General features: G+C 45.3%; 2 protein-coding genes across 8 annotated transcripts in view; both read right to left on the bottom strand.

Annotated features, from left to right (window-relative positions):
* Positions 1–20240, bottom strand: part of LOC310710274 (uncharacterized protein) — a 982430-nt gene that overhangs the window by 194365 nt on the left and 767825 nt on the right. The gene's annotated exons all lie outside the window — the stretch shown is intronic.
* LOC310709272 (uncharacterized protein) overlaps positions 16898–20240 on the bottom strand; it is a 29879-nt gene continuing 26536 nt past the window's right edge. For 6 of the 7 annotated variants that reach the window (XM_083508644.1, XM_083508646.1, XM_083508649.1 and 3 more), the window contains 5 exons: positions 19908–19940; positions 19173–19271; positions 18574–18615; positions 17892–17933; positions 16898–17115 (listed from right to left, as the gene is read on the bottom strand). In XM_083508644.1, the coding sequence (XP_083364770.1) occupies positions 17895–17933; positions 18574–18615; positions 19173–19271; positions 19908–19940 (213 nt within the window). In that variant the 3' untranslated portion in view covers positions 16898–17115; positions 17892–17894. Of the gene's footprint in view, positions 17116–17852; positions 17934–18573; positions 18616–19172; positions 19272–19907; positions 19941–20240 lie in introns of all 7 variants that reach the window. The other variant, XM_083508645.1, reaches the window with a different exon arrangement.

Here is a 20240-nt window from a genome sequence, read left to right as displayed (position 1 = left end):
TCTGAAACCAATTTCTAATGCTAATGCTGCTGAAATATTCACCCTATCAGGTCTGTTGTCAAATCTGATACCTGGGTGCTGAATCACCCGGCCCCTGAGTGCCAGCTTTTGGTTTGATTGTCAAACTGCTCTCACCACCAATGAGATTCTTTTAATGTTCCACCAAAATCTAACCTCCTCTAGGTTGAGTCACTAAGACTGAGCTGTGAGCCTCTGGGGCAAGACAACACTCCCTTCTTCTGCATGACAACCTTTGGCCTATCCTGGCCCCACATCATCCCTCCTTCTTCTCTTTTCCAAGTTAAACATACCCAGCTCTTTCAACCCAGCACTTAGCCTCAAACAAGGAAGTTGACTTGTTCAAGCGCTGTAACGATGATGTACTACAGGTTAGGTTTCTTGGGATCTTACCAATTTATCAAATTGATTGCAGACTGCAGCAGTTTTGGGATCTCACTTGATCATTAACATTGTTGACTCTGCCCCCACAGTACATTATTATCATTCCCTGTTTCCAGATGCGGCATAACAATTCAACTTTGCAGACAAATTGCAGCAACGTTCGCCCTTGTCCCTTCCACATAAACATTCATTGCTGCCGTTTGGTCTATGGGCTCATTACAAACAAAGGAGATGTTAACAGTTTGATTATCAGACGAGTCACACCTTAATGAGGGGCTGGTCCAGATTTGCTGCTGATACAGGTCTAAATGACATCCTTCCCAAAGCAAAACAAAGCCATCGTGAAGTGAAGTGGTTAGTTTTGATCTGCGTTCTTCCGGGGAACCCTGGCCGTCAGTAGCACATGATGTGGGAGACGGGATGGCAAGTGCTCATGGTAGGTAGTAGATAAATTAAATATAAATTCAATAAATAAGGCAGTAGTAAGGTTGATGTGGTGCAAATAAACAGGTGGAGCCAGTCCTGTACTCCCACTGGTGTGTTTGCACCATGCCAAACTTGCTGCCACCTTTCCCCTTCACCTCTACTTCCTGGTAAGCAGCAGCGACACAACAAACCGGAGGTCTGGTGAACAACGATGCATGATGCTGGGACTTCCTGGAAGTGTCTCAAAGATTCTTCCATGAGAAGATCAGTAATGGTGGAGAAGCTTTCCTAAAATACGACTTTCCTGCTGCCGCAGAGTATATTCTCCAACGTTTCACAGATGAAAATGGATACACTCTTGTGTTAGGGCCTCTTGAACTATGGTAGTGCCCATGTCAAGGGCAAGATTCACACTTGTGAATCTTTCCTGGCATTCTAGACCAGAGGTCAGCAAACTTTTTCAGCAGGGGGCAGGTCCACTGTCCCTCAGACCTTGTGGGGGCCGAACTATATTTCTTGGGGGGGAATGAACAAATTCCTGTGCCCCACAAATAACCCAGAGATGCATTGTAAATAAAAGGACACATTCTACTCATGTAAAAACACGCTGATTCCCGGACTGTCCGCGGGCTGGATTGAGAAGGTGATTGGGGCAGATCTGGCCCCTGGGCCTTAGTTTGCCTACCCATGTTCTAGACCCATTCAGGGAAACCTGCAAGTGTCTAGGAGTTGCCGGCCATTGTGAAAAGAGAGAAAGAATACAAAATCTTACGAGGAATGGGCCTATATGAGGCTCCTTGTCATATAGCTCAGACTCGGTTCAGCCAGGCAGGCAGCAGAACATGTCTCACTACATCTCATAATCTGGAAATGGACACACCTTTGTGCACTTCTAACATCTCTATCATCACATCAACTTGTATTACGGTTTGAAAAACCTCCACCCCTTCACCACAGATCATTAAAGGCTCTTCACAGCCTGCTATATTAATTTGCTTGGAACAGCCTTCTTCAATAGTTTGACTAGCATGGTGTGTTAGTAAACAGACTCTCTCTCTCTCTCTCTCTCTCTCTCTCTGTGTGTGTGTGTGTGTGTGTGTGTAAAATGTTTAACCAAAGGAACAATGAATTGCAAGCCCATGTGCTAACCCCCCGGCCCGGGAGCCAGCCTGAAATAAGGAGACACGACAACCATGTATGGCAGTGATGGCCAAACTTGGCCCTCCCAGCTGTTTGGGGACTACAGTCCCCATCATCCCTGATCACTGGTCCTGTTAGCTAGGAGTGATGGGAGTTGTAGTCCCAAAACAGCTGAAGGGCCAAGTCTGTCCATCACTGATGTATGGGATAAAATTAGGCCACAACTTTGTCGATTTCAGATGTAGGAAACCTTGGCTTAGGAATTGGACGGCAACCCTCTCAGCCCCAGTTGGGTCTGAGGATGCGCAGGGCAGACAGGTGTTGTGAGGGGGACTGCAAAACGAGAATTTACACTGCTTTCCCCCCACCTGAAGTAAGGAGTTTGATGTTAAGCCTCCGCTCAGGGCCAGTGACTCCCACAATCAATCCTTTAATGGGCCCTGCAAACGCCACCACATGGGAGGTACATAGTAATGCTACCCCCCATTCCGAAGATAGACTATAGGAGACCGTTCAAGACTAAAGACCTCCAAAGTTGTGACAATTGCTACGGTGAAGGCAAAACCTGCAGAGCAAGGAAAATTCCTTCCTGGCTCTGGGAAACAGCAACCACTGTGTGACCGTAGCAACGCCTGTGAACCTGGGAAGGAACAGTTAGCCTGAAAGATAACCATGTTAAAGTTAGAGGGTGGGGTGGGTGGGTGATGCTCCAAAGACTGACTGGAGAGACGGCCGGCCGGAGCCCACAGTACCTGACCCTCGCTCTGCCCCCCAACCAGCAGTCGATTGGCTAACCGGGGAGGGGGCGGAGCAATGGCCAGCAAGCGAGGGGGTGTCACCCAGGCACAGGAAACCCATGCCGGGTCTCAAACCCCGCCCACCACTTTTTATGGGTGAGTGGTAATTGTGTGCTTGCTCAGAAGTGTGACATATGCATAGCTCTTCCTAAAACAGGAGGCTAAGTGGTCCTTCAGCTTCAAATGAGTTGTTGTTGTGATCCTGCTGTGTCTAAGACATTGCGTTTGTCCTTAGCACCATTTCTGCTTTGCCTCATCCGGTAAGTGGGTACTGAGATTGCAATTGATGACACTTTAGGAAAGCTTGAAACTCTGCACTGATCTAAAACCGCAGACCAATGAATGTCTGCTTGCACACTCGCACAGACAACTCACCAATGCAATTGCCATGATCTGCCCTTCAAATGTTGTTGGATTCAGACCACCACCAACCCCAGCCATCAGGGATGGTGAGAGTTGTAGTCCAACAACAGCTAAAACGTTGCATTTTTTCCTACACCTGACCTATGGTATACCCAGAGTAATCTTCACATTGTGAGTCAAGGGGTGTTAAAACTCCCCTGGTTTACTGCAAGAGAACACTTCATTTTTGACCACCTTGTTTCTTATACCATTTTCACTTCCATCAGCACTAAGAGTAGATGGCCATTTTCAGCCTGTGTCTTCTGTTTTAAATATGGGCTGCCATAATCCATATTAGCTAAATTACACTGTGTGTAGACTAAGGAGTTGTAATCCAAACAGAAAGGGAAATTAGTTTATTCTTTTCCAGTCGTTGTGTAATGTAGTGAAAAGACATGACAACAACGCAACCACAGAAACGCTAAAAGCAATAAACAACGCTATCATTTCCTCCTCCTTCCACAGGTCAGAACCAGAAATGGAAGACAAAGTTTATTGCAAGACATGCACTTGGTTGATTAAAGACACACACACACAGAGAGAGTGTGAGAGACAGACAGACAGACAGACAGACAGACAGACAGACAGACAGACAGACAGATATATATATAATGTAGAGAAGGAGCAATTTGCAGAAGGGTAGCCATGATGATGATGATTCACCATAAGATTGCAGGGCATGTTCAAAGCAATATTAAAAACAATCAAAACAATCAAGAGAATAGTGTGGATCCTAAAAACATGTATCTCCGGTGTGAAAGGCAGGGTGAAGAGGTGTATCTTCAGCATATGACAGAAGATATACAATGAAAATGTCAGAGGAACCTCTGCCAAAGTCAAGGCCAAAGAGAGAAACAACAGTTTGGCTCATGGAAGAGACTGAGACCCAGGAGAAGGCCAGAAGAAGGAGGGAGAATATTTTTGCTGACTCCCCTTTTGCCCTGCACCACTTCTCACACTATTCCAGAAGCGCCCCCCCCCCCACATTCTGGAACAGCTTTTTAGGGGCACAGGGGATGCAGGGAGAAGGTTGGATGAGGGAATATCTCTCCTTCCTGCAAGAACCTCCCCAGAGAACTCATGGGAACCCCTGGATCTAAGCCAACACGCCATATCTGAAATACAGCCATTGCATCTCCTTCGCCTGGGAAGACACAGGAATACATCTAGAAACATGGTCTTTTTAGAAGCAGCCGTAAAGGACCCCTGACCATTAGGTCCAGTCATGGCTGACTCTGGGGTTGCAGTGCTCATCTCTCTTTAGTGGCCGAGGGAGCTGGCGTACAGCTTCCGGGTCATGTGGCCAGCATGACTAAGCCACTTCTGGCGAACCAGAGCAGCGCATGGAAACGCCGTTTACCTTCCCGCCGGAGCGGTACCTATTTATCTACTTGCACTTTGACGTGCTTTCAAACTGCTAGGTTGGCAGGAGCAGGGACCAAGCAACGGGAGCTCACCCCGTCGCGGGGATTCGAACCGGCGACCTTCTGATCGGCAAGTCCTAGGCTCTGTGGTTTAACCCACAGTGCTACCCGTGTCCCTTAGAAGCAGCTGTAGACAACCCCAATCGGTCTTCTAAAAGGAAAGTTCAACTTTCCATGGGCTTGAAAGGTACCAGACACTTGCAAGGGTTTTACCCACAGCAACCCACACAGATTAACACAAAATGCTGACAGCTTGAGAGATGCACACAGGCAAGCGGTGGAGTGAAGACTGTGTGTTTCAACATATCCTGTTTTGCCTTGATTCATTATCAACGCCCTGCAATTATTTATAGGAGTAGATCTCCTGTTCCCTGAAGGGCATTCGCTCCTCCTTGTACTTGACAGACGGTGACACTGTTTTGAGTCAAAAAGGAAGTTTGGCCTTCCTTCGGGCTACCCAGCCAGCCGAAGAGTTCAGGGAGTTGCATTCCAATCCTACAGTGTGTAAGATTCTCCCAAACATTCAGAGAAATCCTTCGCCTTGTACCTCTACTCCAAAAATATGAGCAACTCTGGAGGTACTTTCCATTCAGAAACACACACACACACACACGGCATTCGCTTGTAAAATACGCACTGATGAAGGATGAGGTTTCTTTTAATTGAAAAGTGGACTAATTTAAATCTTCATTACTGATAAGGAAATCTAGACAATAACTGGAAAAAAACATTTTTAGGTGAATTGATATGGATGGAAGTGGTTGAAAACTAAATGTTTTTTAAAAACCACCTTGGCAATGAATGAGGACTGTTCCAAAAATTACTTAGAAATGGGTATGAATATGAATTACAATTAAGGTTCTCATTTTTTGTGTGTATTGTCATTAATGTCATACCAATTTTAGTGCTGAAATGTGGGTTCGGCCACTGATTTCCCTCTAACTTGCATCGTGGAGAGGAGAAAGGACTATGAAATTGACAGGATGTCAAATTGACAGGTTCTGTTATGAGATCTGGGCTACTAAAAAGTAGCTATTTGATTCTGAACCGAACTGATTGAGGTCAGGTGCATTTGTGACGCTTTCTGCTTAAAACTACAACGAATGATTCCCCACCTTCACCTCCAGAACCCTCCAGAAGTTGTCAGACTCTGGTTCTCATCTCTGTGGCTAATGAATGGTGAGGGATGAATTGCAGCCATGGAGGAAGGTACAGTAGGTCCCTCTGATGGAGAAAAACATCATTGCCAACTTTAGCCCAGTTGCAAACAATGTCTGTGTTTGGAACCATTTATAACCGCATGGCTAAAAATGGAACCGGGGAGCCCAAAATGTCAACAGCTTTAACCCAGCTAAGCCGACAATTAGATGATTGCTCTGAATGTATAAGTATTTTTCAACTGACGCATCGTGAGATGCATGTGAGACACCCAATGGCGGAGCAATATTGCTGAGGCATCTGTATCCGCACTCACAAAGGTGAGGAAATAAGCACATAGCCTACCAATTATGTCCCTTTTACTGACACTTGTACCATAATCACACATCAGGTAGAATCAATTGCTTCAAAGGCTGCATACACACAGTATTATTTCCAAGTACATCCTTCCTCCAAAGGAATTATGGACATGGCAGCTTATCCCACACAGAGTTACAATCCTCAGCAAACTACAGTGCCCAGAAAAATGTGCTTCAATGTGCTTTAAAAGTATGGTGATATACAGCCAAAGACTGGCAAGACAAGGAGGGCTTTCCATTTTTCTATTTTATGGGTCTGTGGAATAGTACAGTGGTACCTCAGGTTACATAGGCTTCAGGTTACATACACTTCAGGTTACAGACTCCGCTAACCCAGAAATAGTGCTTCAGGTTAAGAACTTTGCTTCAGGATGAGAACAGAAATCGGGCTTCAGTGGCACGGCAGCAGCAGGAGGCCCCATTAGCTAAAGTGGTACCTCAGGTTAAGAACAGTTTCAGGTTAAGTACGGACCTCTGGAACGAATTAAGTACTTAACCTGAGGTACCACTGTATCAGAAAACTTGAATTGGATTTAGTTTAGACCAGGGTTTCCCAGCCTTGGGTCTTCAGCTGGTTTTTTTTTGGACTACAACTCCCATTATCCATAGCTAGCAGGACCAGTGGCCAGGGATGATGGGAATTGTAGTCCAAAAAAACAGCTGAAGACCCAAGTTTGGGAAACTCTGGTTTAGACCATCCATCTGGTTTTCAGAAAGAAGTTGTCAAGAGAAACTTCTAGCACAAGGGTAGTCAACATGGTGCCCTTGAGACGTTGTTGTTCTCAACTCCCATAATCCCTGGACATTGGACAAGCCGGCTGGGCCTGCTGGGAGGTGGCATCAAAGAACATCTTGAAGGTGCACACCTTGACTACCTCTGTCCTAACAAAATGTCATACAGGTGATAAAGGTGAGGAGATTGGAAAAATATGCGTGTGGAGACTAGTAAGCAACAAGAACCTGTGCCATTTAGGCACATGTTTTAATTAAAAATAACTCTAAACCTGATGCATAAGCGATGCCTATGCCAATAAGGGGTGCGGCAGACAAAATAGTTAGGCATATTCGTTTGCAATTTTGGAATGCCGAATCTGAATAATTGCTTTCTTTCAACTGATCCCCTGTAATGCATTCCCAAATGATTGCTCTTTCAGTCCTTGTGATCGGTTTCCAGGGTGATAGCAGCTCTGGAAAACTGGGAGCAAGTTGATACGAAGGAATAAAGAGAGAAGCCTGCATATTGCCTTGAGAGATTACAGACAGCTAGGAAAGAGTGGCAGGTACGTGTGGCAGTTGTGAGAAAGTGGCTGGTGACTGCAGTGCGGGGTACAAATGTGAGAGAGTTGTAGGGTGAAATGAGTTAGAGATAAAAATAAGATTTAAGAGCCATGGATGGGGCACAGTTGTCCTCTCCCCGCCTGTATTACAGGAACCTTGCTCCTGTTATGCGAAAGGACAATTTGTAAGGCAACAAAGACACCATACAATTAAAGCACATCTAAGTACATGTCTTCCCACCCTCCCAGAATCCTAGGAAGTGAAGTTTACTCTTCACAGAGCTACAATCCCTAGCACCTTTATCAAACTACAGTTCCCAGAATCCTTTGGGCAGTGGCGGAGGAAGCCTCTCAGGCACCTGGGGCGGTGCACCCAGGAGCAAGGCAAACTGCCCATAGGGGCAGGGCGCACAGCGCAGCACAGCGCCCAGAGGGGCTAGGGGTGGGGCAAGGGGCACCCATAGGGGCGGGCATTGGTGCCAGCGGCAGGGAGTGTCCCGAGGGGGGTGCTGCCCATGGCGAAGTTACCCCCCCTCTGAGATGACACCCAGGGCGCACCTTGCTCCACCTCTGCCTTGGGGGGGTAGAATCAAGGCCTTAAAATGTATGCTATGTTTGGTTAAGAGTCAGGAGTGGCCTCAGCAATCTGTACTGTAGTTAATACTCCCCTCTGCTCTCTCCCTCCCTCCTTTCCCATTACCAGTTCCCATCCCGACATAATAGTACCATGGTAAAACTGGAATCAGCACAGGAGGAGGTGCTAGTGACATGAAACACGAAGTTTAGCCCATCTAATATTTACTTCCAATCTGCAGCAGCAGGTCTGCAATGGAATGACATCATTGCAAATATCCATTTGCCTGGAGAGGGGAAAAATGCTGAAGTCTGAAGTCCTCTTTAACACCTAATATAGAGGAAAGAAGTGGTAGTATTCCAAGGTTGGAGAATGTACTGTAGCCCTTTAGACTGCAGGTGGGGTCATGTTTTTTAATGATCCCATGCATAAACGAGGTCATCACACGTAAAAAGCAATACATCATGGAGTGAGCAGGGTTAGCGCCTTTCCAGCCGATGTGTTAGTTTTTATTTCCAAGCAGTATTTGTTTGTGTGTGACATTAAAAAGATGGAAATCCATCCTATGCAAACAACAGTCACCTGAAGTAGTACAGTCCATTTGATTATTTCATTCTATTACCTATGTGGACTGGGCCTTATTCTGCAAAGACAAAGAGCAAGCAGCTTGTCAAACCAGTTTTATCCTTAGTTTGGGAAAGATATTTGGTGATCTATGTTTGTTTGTTTGTTGAGTTTTCCTGTCTTATCCCGAGGGGAGGATGCAACCAAGTTGATCAAGTTTCACTCTCCAAATGCCCCTATGAAGTAGGCTAGACTAGGAAAGTAACAATTTGCTCTGAGCCACCTAAGAACTTTAATAGTTTTACATGACTTTTAGCCGGGAGCCGCGTGACAAAAGCGGATTACCTGGTTCTCTGCAACTCCCATTATTATTATACCAAAAACTTGGTGGTGCATGCCAATGATTTTTCCCACTGGAATCCATATATTATTCCACAAAAGCCTGTGCCTGTGTTACACAGGTTCTCTTGCCATGTTCAAAGTGTTGAATCCTGAGCCTTTTAAGTCAGTAGCAGATTGCAGGGCATTGGATGACCCTCGGGGTCCCTTCCAATTCTATGATTCTATTATTCTTGGGTGATGGAAACAGCCTTCCTGCTACCCTGGAGACCTGCTGCCAATCGCAGTAGGTAATTAGATGGATCAGTGATCTGACTCAGTAGAAGGCTTCCTATGTCCAAATATAGATGCTCACTCTAAACTAGAAATAATTACGTATACAGGGTAGCTGGAAAAGTCTTACTTAAAGTTGACCCATTAAGCCCATTGCTTGCAATGAGTCTACTTTGAGTATGACTTGGATACCACCCATAGTTGTCTTCAGCCCGCTAGAATGGAAATAACCAGTAGCTGGAAAGCAACTCAGCTGCCTACACTTAATCAGTACCCAATCATTATGTAAATTGGCTTTGACAGACAAGTTAATTCAACTAATACATGTAGCCAATGGCTTTGCACAGGGAGATTCCTTCACAGAAGTTGGTACCCATTAATTTCACATGCTAACAAAGGCTCTTCAGCTACTGTGGACTTTCTACCGAAAACCATTTTCTACAACAAGATGTAGAAGAAGAAGAAGGGTTTGGATTTGATATCCCGCTTTATCACTACCCTAAGGAATTTCAAAGCAGCTAACAACCTCCTTTCCCTTCCTCCTCCACAACAAACACTCTGTAAGGTGAGTGAGGCTGAGAGACTTCAGAGAAGTGTGACTAGCCCAAGGTCACCCAGTAACTGCATGTGGAGGAGCGGGGAAGTGAACCCCGTTCACCAGATTACGAGTCTATCGCTCTTAACCACTACACCACACTGGCAAATGTGTTGAGAATCGCAGCAGCAGAAGCAAGCCACATTTTTTTTCTTTTAGGCATAATAGTGGTGCTATGATTTAGGTGATTTAGGTGAGCTTACAGTGCGAAACAGCACGTGCTCAGGCTATTTCTGCTTTTTTAAAGAAGAAAAGAAATTCAGGGCTGTCAAACTGGATCATGTTTTTTTGTTGCTCTAATGTATCAGCACTGTAGCAGCAGCTGTCATTCATGGAGTGTTGCTGGATAGAAGATAAATGTTGGGACTGAGCTCTGCAAAGAAGGACACCCCCTCCCAAGCTGTAGGACTATTAAGTCCGGGGTTGAAAAATTGTCTGGCTGCACCACTCTGTTCTGCTTTTTAGGGAAGCTCTCTTTCACATCTTCAGAAGAAACCGTGACTGAGAAAGGACAATGAATGTTGAAAAATCTGTCCCAGGGAGGTGGTTTCAGCGAATGAGATATCTATGACACAGGTAGGGATGGGCTAATACGTCAAATTCAGTTTCTCATTTTCCCAGTCTTGAGTTCAGTTCTCCACAATTCTACCTCAGTCAGTGATTTTTTTTACATAAAAAAAAAAAATCCTCAAGAAAATTAATCGGTGTTTCTTCCTTATACATGCAATTCTGTGTGTAATTTTGCCAAACATACCTATTGTTGCAAAGCAGTATCCACTAATATAATGTTTTTATATGTCATTTTCAGAAAGATGTGCATTTATATTCTCTGTGTTTTGGGACAATTACTTGGCTAGAGAACCTCCTTGCAAAATTTGGAGCTGCGCAAATTTGAAAGGATGGCTGTGTCTCAGGGGGCATACAGTGGTACCTCGGGTTAAGTACTTAATTCATTCCGGAGGTCTGTACTTAACCTGAAACTGTTCTTAACCTGAAACACCACTTTAGCTAATGGGGCCTCCTGCTGCTGCCGCGCCGCCGGAGCACGATTTCTGTTCTCATCCTGAAGCAAAGTTCTTAACCTGAGGTACTATTTCTGGGTTAGCGGAGTCTGTAACCTGAAGTGTATGTAACCCGAGGTACCACTGTATTGTTGCAGAAAGCACGACTTAGGTAATTTCAGCATTAAATGGGAACTGGGTGGAATTTGTCCCCCATCCCTAGAGGCAGGTATAAAATCTGGTTGTGATATGCAAGCATGAGAGTTAAACAGAACTTTTCCTCAGGCTGGCTGGGCAAAAGTGGCTGCTTGTCATGTATAACAAGAATGCGGTTGGTTGCAAACTCCATAAGGCTTTACCATTTGCTTTCATCCAGACTGGCAGGATTTGTTCATGAGCATTTTCAGACATTATTTACTGCATTGGCAGGCAGGTGATTATAGCTTATAGCCGTGGCCCAGGGAGGACCCAAGGGCTTGGAGGACTCTGGCACGACATCACAATTTGCTGCCAAGTATAGAATGTGTGTTGGCAAGCTCTGCTATAAAGATTTATTGCCACGAGGCTGAGAAAGCTGGGGAACCCACAAGTGGAGAAAGCCATGTGAAGTTTTATGCTCCTCTCCCAAAATATGCCTTAGATGCTGTCTGCCACAACCACGCAAAATGCCAGTGGAAAAGGCCTTTGGGTGTTAGGAATTCAGTTTGAAGGAGAAGACCAAACTGGTTTGGATTTTGAAATTTGGAACTACTACGTGCCTAGAAACCTCATTTTATGGACTCCTTGGCAGGTTTTGAATAAACATTCATAAACTTTTTATTGATAATAACCAGCTAAATAGCTATACAACTTTGTAACATGCAGAAAACAGCATTCTTAGAGAAACCAAAGACTGGAACTGAGGGAAGTCGGGGGTGGGTTGTGTGGGAGAGGGGGAGGGAGGAAAAATGGGGGGGGGGACAAGGATGATATGTTTATGGATAATATGTCTTGTTATAATTTTGAATAAAATATATATATATAAAAGAAACCTCATTTTAGGCATCAAACAGGGGAGACTGCTGCTGCATTCATAGATACCATAGAATCATAGAGTTGGATGGGACCCTGAGAATCATCTAGTCCGACCCCCTGCAATGCAAGCTGTCCCATACGGGGATCGAACCTGCAACCTTGGCATTATCAGCATCATGCTCTAACAAACTGAGCTATCCAGGCTATAAGTTCCTGCTTGTTAGTAACGTGACTTAAATAATGCGGAGTCAGGGGCGTCTTACCCATAGAGGCTAGTGGCACGGGGCGCCAGGGTTCCAAGTTCTGGAGGGCGCCAGGGAAGAGAGGGAGGCTGGACATGGCGCCTACCGGCATCAGCTCACCGCCCTCGCCCGCCTCCGTCATGCCATGCCGAAACAGCGCCGCACCCAGAGCCTCCGTGTGCCATGGCCACCGCGGCACAAAGTGGCCAGCTGAGCCGGGAGGCGCCATGTCCAGCCTCCACCCCTTCCCCGCCGGAGGAGCCACCCTTCAGCCGCTGCCCACCTCCTCCAGCCCTGCTGGCAGTGCCATCCTCCCTAAAAAAAGGTGGACAACTCTGGGAAACGGGGGGTGGGGGTGGGTTGGAATCGGAGGGAGCTTTGCGCCACGGCGCCGGATATGCTTAAGATGGCCCTGTGCGGAGTCCAGAGAGAATAGCCTTGATAATGCTTAATTGAGGAAAATAGATATAAGCAGTGCAATTCTGAGGAGAAAGGAAGAGAAAATATTTGCCTTTCTTTACTTCCGACCTTGTACGTGGAAGGTGGGCATTCAGCGAAACATACGGAATAAAAACTCTCTCAGACTTACACAGCCCGTCAGGGCACATGCAATGTCTGTCAACACCATGCCATTCTGTCTAGTTGCTAAGGAGCACTTCCGCCCACCCCTTTCCTTCAGCACTAACAGAATTAACCCTTGAGTTGCAAAGATAATGATCTCTGCTGTGCACTTCTGGCACTGCTTGCAAGCTTCTCATAGGCATCTGGTTGGCTACTGTGAGAACAGGTTGCTGGGTTAGATGAGCTGTTGGCCTGATCCATATGTTCTTAGTGGTGAAATCAAGGAAGGCAGAAAGGGAATGACAAATCATTCCTGACCCTGGGGTTCTGCCACGTGCAGAGCAATCATGAAGGCAAACTAGAAGGGAATCAGAAGTGGGTGGAGAAGGAAGAGAGATATTGCTAGATACAGAGGCCTGGGTGGAGTGCAGAGACAGGGAGGAATATACGATCAAACTAGGTCACTCTGTAGGCAGGGTGGCAGTACACCTCTGCTTAAAAGCAAGGACTAGCTTCACTTAAGCGTGCCTTCCAAATCTCGAATGCCTATATTTTATTCCTCTTCTTGTAAAGCCCCAAGCCTTCATCCTGGTACCATGGCAACTTTAACCAACTCTTGACAATGCCAGTTGGTTTACTATCTCAAGTTGTAATTGTAGTGGATGCATCAGTTTAATTGTTACTTTGTGGGCATTGTCTGTGATTGTATACAATGGAAAGAGAGAGACATGCCTCCAGAGAAGCCTCGTTCCCGGGCTGCTCTCCATCTCAGGTAGTGATGTGTTGTTGCTTTAAAGTTGAAATTTGAACACCCCATCATCTCAGAATAACTTAGTTGTGCATCTGTAGGCCTGGTTCACACACAACATTAAAAACAGACAGTGCTTTAATACACATGAGCAGAGTGCTGATACACATAATTATTTCTATCTGTGGTTTAATACAATGCTTGAACTTTGAGGGGTTAACATCCACTTTCAAATAACTCCATCTCCTTGTTCTGCTGCCCATTATTGCAGTCATTTATGTGCCTCCGTCCAGGAAGTTATTCTCTTTAGAACGTTACTTGCTTGTGGGCTTCAGGGCATACAGTTACGTGACTGACAGGATGTGACTGAGGTGCGCTTCCAGTGATAATATAAATAAGGCCCCAGAGCAGGGGTGGGAAACTGGATCCAGTCAGCAGGCCCGGATCCTAATTTTCCCCATGCCTCATGGGCCAAGTTAACCCACCTGCCAATCACTTGACGGCACACTGATGCTAGGTGACTTGTTTTAGTCTTCTGGAGTGTGCAGCACTTTGAAACCACAGCAATCAGCTGGTGGTCTGCAAGGACTGGTTCTTGGGGCATGGAAAGAGCTGCACAGGGCAGTGGCGTAGCGTGGGGGGTGCCAGGGGTGCCGGCCGCACCGGGCGCAACATCTGGGGGTGGCGCGCTCGCTTCCTCCGGAGTCGCCGAAGAGCCTCGGGCGCAGGCTGTAGCAGAGCCGCATGTCTCACGGCGCCCGGCTGAAGGCGCCCGGCAGGCAGCGGCTCTCAGCCCTCGCCGCGGAGGACACGCCAGGCAGCCCCTCTTCACAGCCCCGCCTCCGCCGCTGCTGCTGCAGCTGCTGGGCCGTTGAATTTTCCTCGCCTCTCTGCCCCCCTCCTCCTCCGGGCAAGCGGCGTCGTTTGGGCGGCAGCGGGGGGCGCAAATTACTTGCCTTGCCCCGGGTTAGGGGGCGCAAATTACTTGCGTTGCCCCGGGTGCTTACAACTCACGCTACGCCGCTGGCACAGGGCACTATGGGCAGACCTTTCCAGGTGCCCCTTTTTGGCCTAGTCATGTTTTTACCTGTCCCACCCCTGGAAATCCTAGTTGCTCCCAAGGGCCCCACCACTGTCCTAAAGTTTTAAGACTCGTGACAACTGCATGCACTTAGTACATGCACTAAGTACAGTGGTACCTCGGGTTAAGAACTTAATTCATTCAGGAGGTCTGTTCTTAAACTGAAACTGTTCTTAACCTGAGGTACCACTTTAGCTAATGGGGCCTCCCATTGCTGCCATGCCGCCGCCGCGCAATTTCTGTTCTCATCCTGAAGCAAAGTTCTTAACCCGGGGTACTATTTCTGGGTTAGCGGAGTCTGTAACCTGAACCTGTAACCCGAGGTACCACCGTATATTATTCAGAATCAATTCATGTCTGGTCTTGTTTCCAAAGAATGTATTGGAGACTGCATTCATTGTGGGAAGAAGGCTCAACGATGGCTGGGAAGAGGTGCCAGTCTTAGCATCAGGCCCTTCTCCCTGGACATATTTTGGCTAACATAGATGTCTGCAAGGAGAAAGCCAATGTATGGACCAATGGACCATTTCAAATGACGTTCATCAGTCATTGCGGCTGAGCTGCCATACCTGCAGAGGATAAAAGCACCGTAGGGGTGGGGCTTAAAGCTTACTGGGAGGGAGAAGGGCGAGGTTGATTTGGTGCAAAGGCACCAGCAGAGCCAAGCCGACACACCCCAAAGTGTGTTTGCAAGGCACAGAGTTCTCTGCCGCCTCTCCCTCCAGGTAAGTCACGGTGGTGCCACCGCCCTGCTGACCACTAGTAGGAGGAAAGCTGCCACTGAGCAATAGCAGCTTAAAAACAAACAAACTTAAGTTTTTAAAAAGTCTTCTTAGCTGCCCTGGCTGACCACAGCAGTGGCACAAGCTTAGAGAGGTGGTGGTGAAGATGGCTGTGCTGCTGCTGCAAAGTGTCTGGGAAATTGCACTCAAATCTAGCTATGCATGAAGGGGTTAAGACCACAGAGCTAGATTCCTAGACTCAACTAGGTCACGCCCCCTCTTTTCTGATGAGGGAGTGAAGCCTTCTCTTCCTGTTCCCTCTCTCCCCATGCCACCTACCGCACCAGGAAGGACATGTATAAGCAAGCTCCAAGCTCAGAGGACGTTTTTGAAGCGATTTCTCTTTATTTTCTACCAAAGAGTATTCTGCCTGTGTTCTCTTTGCCGCTGCTTTGATAAATGCATGAATTAGACCTTTGGGACATTTTGTAAATAAAGTATTTTAAACTTACTTAGCAGCAGTGCTTTTTTGGGGGGGACACACAGGGGTATGCATACTGATAAACATTTTGTGAATCTAAGTTTGGCCTCATTGAGGGGCAGTATTTCAATTTGAGTAGGAAAATGAGAGTACCCCTTAAGTTTTTTTAAGAAAAAAGCACTGCTTAGCAGTGTGTGGTCTGTTCATTGAGGGGGGGGGTGTTAAAAGAGGGGAGCGATGGATGCAACTAAACAGGACAAAAGGGTCTAACAACCTATATTCCTAAAGCTATACTGCTGTTTGACTGGGGGCTCTCTCCTGTTGGAGGGCAAGTTTATCCCGTGTTTTGAACCCAGGCACCCAGGTGATTCTCGTGTTATTTACCTCATACATGTGTGTCACAGGGACTCATATTTTCCTTCCACAAAGTGAAGGCTTGGCAGTGGGGGGGCCTATCTGCCAGACTATGCCAAGTCTGGCACCAGCCCTTTGCTTCTGTTCCTGGAGAGAATTCTTAACCATTAGTTCTTGGTTCTTCTCTTTGCCTTTTCTGTTCTGCGATTTGTAGGATTCCCCCAACATACGTAGGTAGGCCAAGACAGTTCCTACACACCATGACATCAAGCTTTACTCTAGCACTTAGCCAGTAGCCCTTAAATTCCTATGGCTGGTACCCAGAAAATGCCATGTTCCAAAATGCTAACTCAGCCGTACTTCATTGGCACATGTAGTCACTTCGGTTGTCAATGCAATTCCACTGGTCTCCTCCTAAGAATTCTCTTGCCACAACCATCAACACCATGTTTGGAAAGGGTATGAGCTTTAGAGTGCAATGGGATTATATTATATTTGCAGCTGCAAAGCCCAGCTTGCTGTGGTGACGCTGGTCAGGGGCAATTGGCACTGCCAATGGGGAGCAGTGTCCTCTAGTGTCCCTGATCTGCAATTGCAGGCACACAGCTCGGGGAAGGAAGCCAAGAGATGTCTTCATAATCAACCACACACCCCTTTTGCTTTGAAGAAGGAAACCTGCTCCTTCTTCCAATGCAATTGGGGCAGTTCTGTTTGGACACATTGAACGGCTGTTCCCTGCAACCCTCAGGTTTGGTTTGCAGTTAAGGTTGCCAGCTCTGCAGGTAAAATATTCTCACTGGGGTGAAGGAGGACAGCAGAGAAACCAGGGAGTGGTGGACTAGCTTATCAGGATGTGCAGATTCTGCAAGGCTTTTGTGCAAAATGAGGGGAAGACACTCCCCGGAGCTCCTTTGAGAGGAGGCATGGATAGAAATGTAATCAATAAAAATAAAGACTTGAGTGTTTTAAGGAAAAAGTTGTTTTTATTTCACTTCACGACTCCTGGTTTTGACTTGTGAAAACACAAACATTTCTGTTCTGCAGCGTGAGGTGTCAGGGAGGTGTCTCGCAGACAGGTAATTTTGCAATGTATTTGAACTTTGAGAAATTCCAGTTGCTCTCGTGACTATTGAATTATATTCTTCCTCTCCAGACCGGTTTTCTGTTTCAACACTTTATTGCTAAAACACATAAATACAACCATGTCATTCTGTAGTTATTTCATTTAAAGTTGTTGTTGTTGTTATTATTATTATTATTTAACCTATAGTAGGATTCTTAAAAAGAAAAAGAAAAAAAAGACAACCTACATATCCTCTATTGCTGAAATTTTTTCCTGGTAACATTTTACTAACAATCCAACTTCCTTTGTATGGAATGACACAGCTAATGATCTAATCTTGAGATCATTTATGTGAACCAAGGCCTCAGTTCTAGCTGTTGTTGGCATCTGTCTGTCTCGGGAGACAATGCTAAATACTTCCATCTCATATCAAGAGCAATGGGCAAAATACAAGTTGCCTATCTACCTGCCAATTCATTTAAATTTGACATTATACATCAATTGCTTGAGGAGCTGAACAGTGTGAATTTGTTTATCACGAGCACGATGTGGTTATTGTTTATTGGAATTGTCAAGGTAAAATGAAAACGTTGCCACCTACAATCACATTCGGGACTCCATTTACTATGAGGCATATTCTGAGGTTAAGTGAAAGTTTGTTCACTTTCTAGAGCCTCATGTGCCGTGTAACAAATTTAAGTCCCATGCATATAATCTTCCGGTGCCCCTTCCTTTATTTGGTTCCCTTGGGTTTGGGAAAGCTTCCCTGGGATCGCACAGAAAATCCATCAAATGCAACCCATAATACAAATGTCTCTGCAATATTCAAAGAGTAGGTATAAAAAACTATCATACTTTGAGATTCATCTTTGTATAATAAGAGCTGATATTTACCACTCAGCATCTATTTCTGTTGTTGGAAGAGGTATCTATCCCCTGAGAGAGAAAAATACAAAATCAGAAATTACTTTGCCAAGTGTGAATTATGTAAGTTCACCCTTGAATGTGCATGAAATTGAATTTCTCGCATACACGTAGTTCTTACGCCTTTGTCCATACAAGACTACAAGCATATATACAACTCACCCCTTGCACTGTCAAACTGATTTCCCTCCTCTGCTTGTTTCCTCTAATCCCCTCCCTTCTGTGTGTCTTGTATTATTATTATTATTATTATTATTATTATTATTATTATTATTATTATTATTAAAATTTGTATACCGCCTTTCATCCAAAGATCCCAGAGTGGTTCAGAACAGAAAATTAGGTTAGCAAGCCTGAGAACAAGCCTTGTGTTTGTTTGTTTGTTTGCTACTGAAGTGGACCACTTTGGCAGACAATGCTTGTTGGAAAAGCAGGATAAAGATATAAGAAAACAAAGAACAACTGATGGACACTCTTGGACTCTTGAAGAAGTAACAGGGCCGAGGCGCTAACTGACTCTCATCATTTGCTTCTGAAATTGGCCTTTAAGGAAAACTTGGTTGCTGACACGGGCATTAGAGGGACAGAATGATATATATATAACTTTGTCAGGTAGCAAATTATCATAAAACTTAAGAGAAAGGGAACATACCGGAGGACAAGCGTTGGGGTTGCCTTGATATTGTGAGCCACCCTAAAGAAGACAAACGGAGTGGAGAGGGGAGGAAAACAGATTAAAATAGTTCTTGTCAGTTGAATTTCAGAAATCTAGTGTTCAGAATCTTTTGGGGGCACTCAAAATAAGGGGAGATTATTTTGGCTCACAGGAATTTAAAAGAAAATTTAGAAATGTGTGGAAACCCAGGGCACAAACAGCTGAAATGTTTTCTTGCACGAGCAAACTCCCTTGAAAGGAATGGGAGATGTGCAACAGTGCAATGGAGTTTGTGAAGGAGAACTTTCTAGTGAGTTGATGTCCTATGTTGTCTCAGCACCAATGGACATTTTCTGATCATGCATTATATTCTGATCCCAATGAAAATGTCTAAAGATCTGCACGCCACCTGTTTCTGGCATAGGTCCCCTGTGCCCTTCCAGTATTCTGTCAGCACATTTGCTGCCATGTTTTGCATTTGTGCACTTCCTTATGGGCATTTTAAGATCCTTTCTCCCAGTTAAAGTGCCTGAAAATCAGTTCATCATCCATTCGTCATACACTGGGAAGAAACAGCTAAAGGAAACAACCCCTACCTGGCCATAGGTGCTTTGTGAAGAAGAAGACGATGAATAAGATGATGATGATGATGATGATGATGATGATGATGATGATGACGGCGGCGAAGCTTGGCCCTGTAAAGCAGCACAAAATCAATAATCACACACAAATGCTACCATCTTCTCTTATTTGAGTGGAAAATGCACAATAATTTCTATGATGGAGGTAGAGTTGCAAATGCTGTTGGCTGCTCAAGAGATTGCTTGTTTGAAATTCTAAACAATGCACCACACTATTTCTGCATATTCTATTTCGTGGCCTTTCCCCAAAACTCTGGGGAATTTGCCACACCAAAATGTGTTTGGGCTTCTTCTCTTCTTAGATTCCGATCACTTGAGCAGCTTTCAACTTGCTTCCCCAATGTTTATTGCTGTCTAGAGAGACACTATTGTGCAACAACATAGCAAGAACAGTGGGGAAAGAGGGAACCCAGAACATTTATACCATGAAAAGTTGTGGGATTTCAGCAGGACATGCACCAATTGGAAACAAAACAGCATGTCTGCCCCAAAACATTGGCAGGTGCGAACAGTATTCAAAGCGGAATCATTTAAAGCTAACCCGATACCATCAGTTGCACAAAGCATCATGAATGCACTAGAACAAGGTCATCTTCAGGAGCTTTTATCCATTATTTGCATTTAGTTAGACCCTAAAACTAGATGTTCTATTGACATATGTCTTTTACGTGAATGGAATGGAAATCTTACCTGGTTGCAGGGATTGCTGTCATATGTAATCCCCTGTTTAAAATGAATGTTTATTCTTGTTATTCTTAGGTTTGCATTTTTTTAAAGCAATTATCATTTTTTTAGTTCCTTAAAGTCCTGGATTATGGATCTGAGCACATCTGTACTTAAAACCAGCACCACTATGTATGCAGACACATGGCTAGAGTGCCCTTCATTCTCTCTCTCTCTCTCTCTCTCTCTCTCTCTCACACACACACACACACACACACACACATCCATGCAAAACCACAAGCACCCACCCTTTTCCCCTTCTCTCTCTCTTGCCTTAGAAAGCAGAGAGAGAAAGTATTT

The sequence above is a fragment of the Podarcis liolepis genome (assembly GCF_965112155.1).
Source record: "Podarcis liolepis genome assembly, chromosome: 6".
NCBI classification, from domain to species: domain Eukaryota; kingdom Metazoa; phylum Chordata; class Lepidosauria; order Squamata; family Lacertidae; genus Podarcis; species Podarcis liolepis.
The sequence above is the reverse complement of the archived record's forward strand: the minus strand, read 5'-3'. Positions and strand labels throughout refer to the sequence as shown.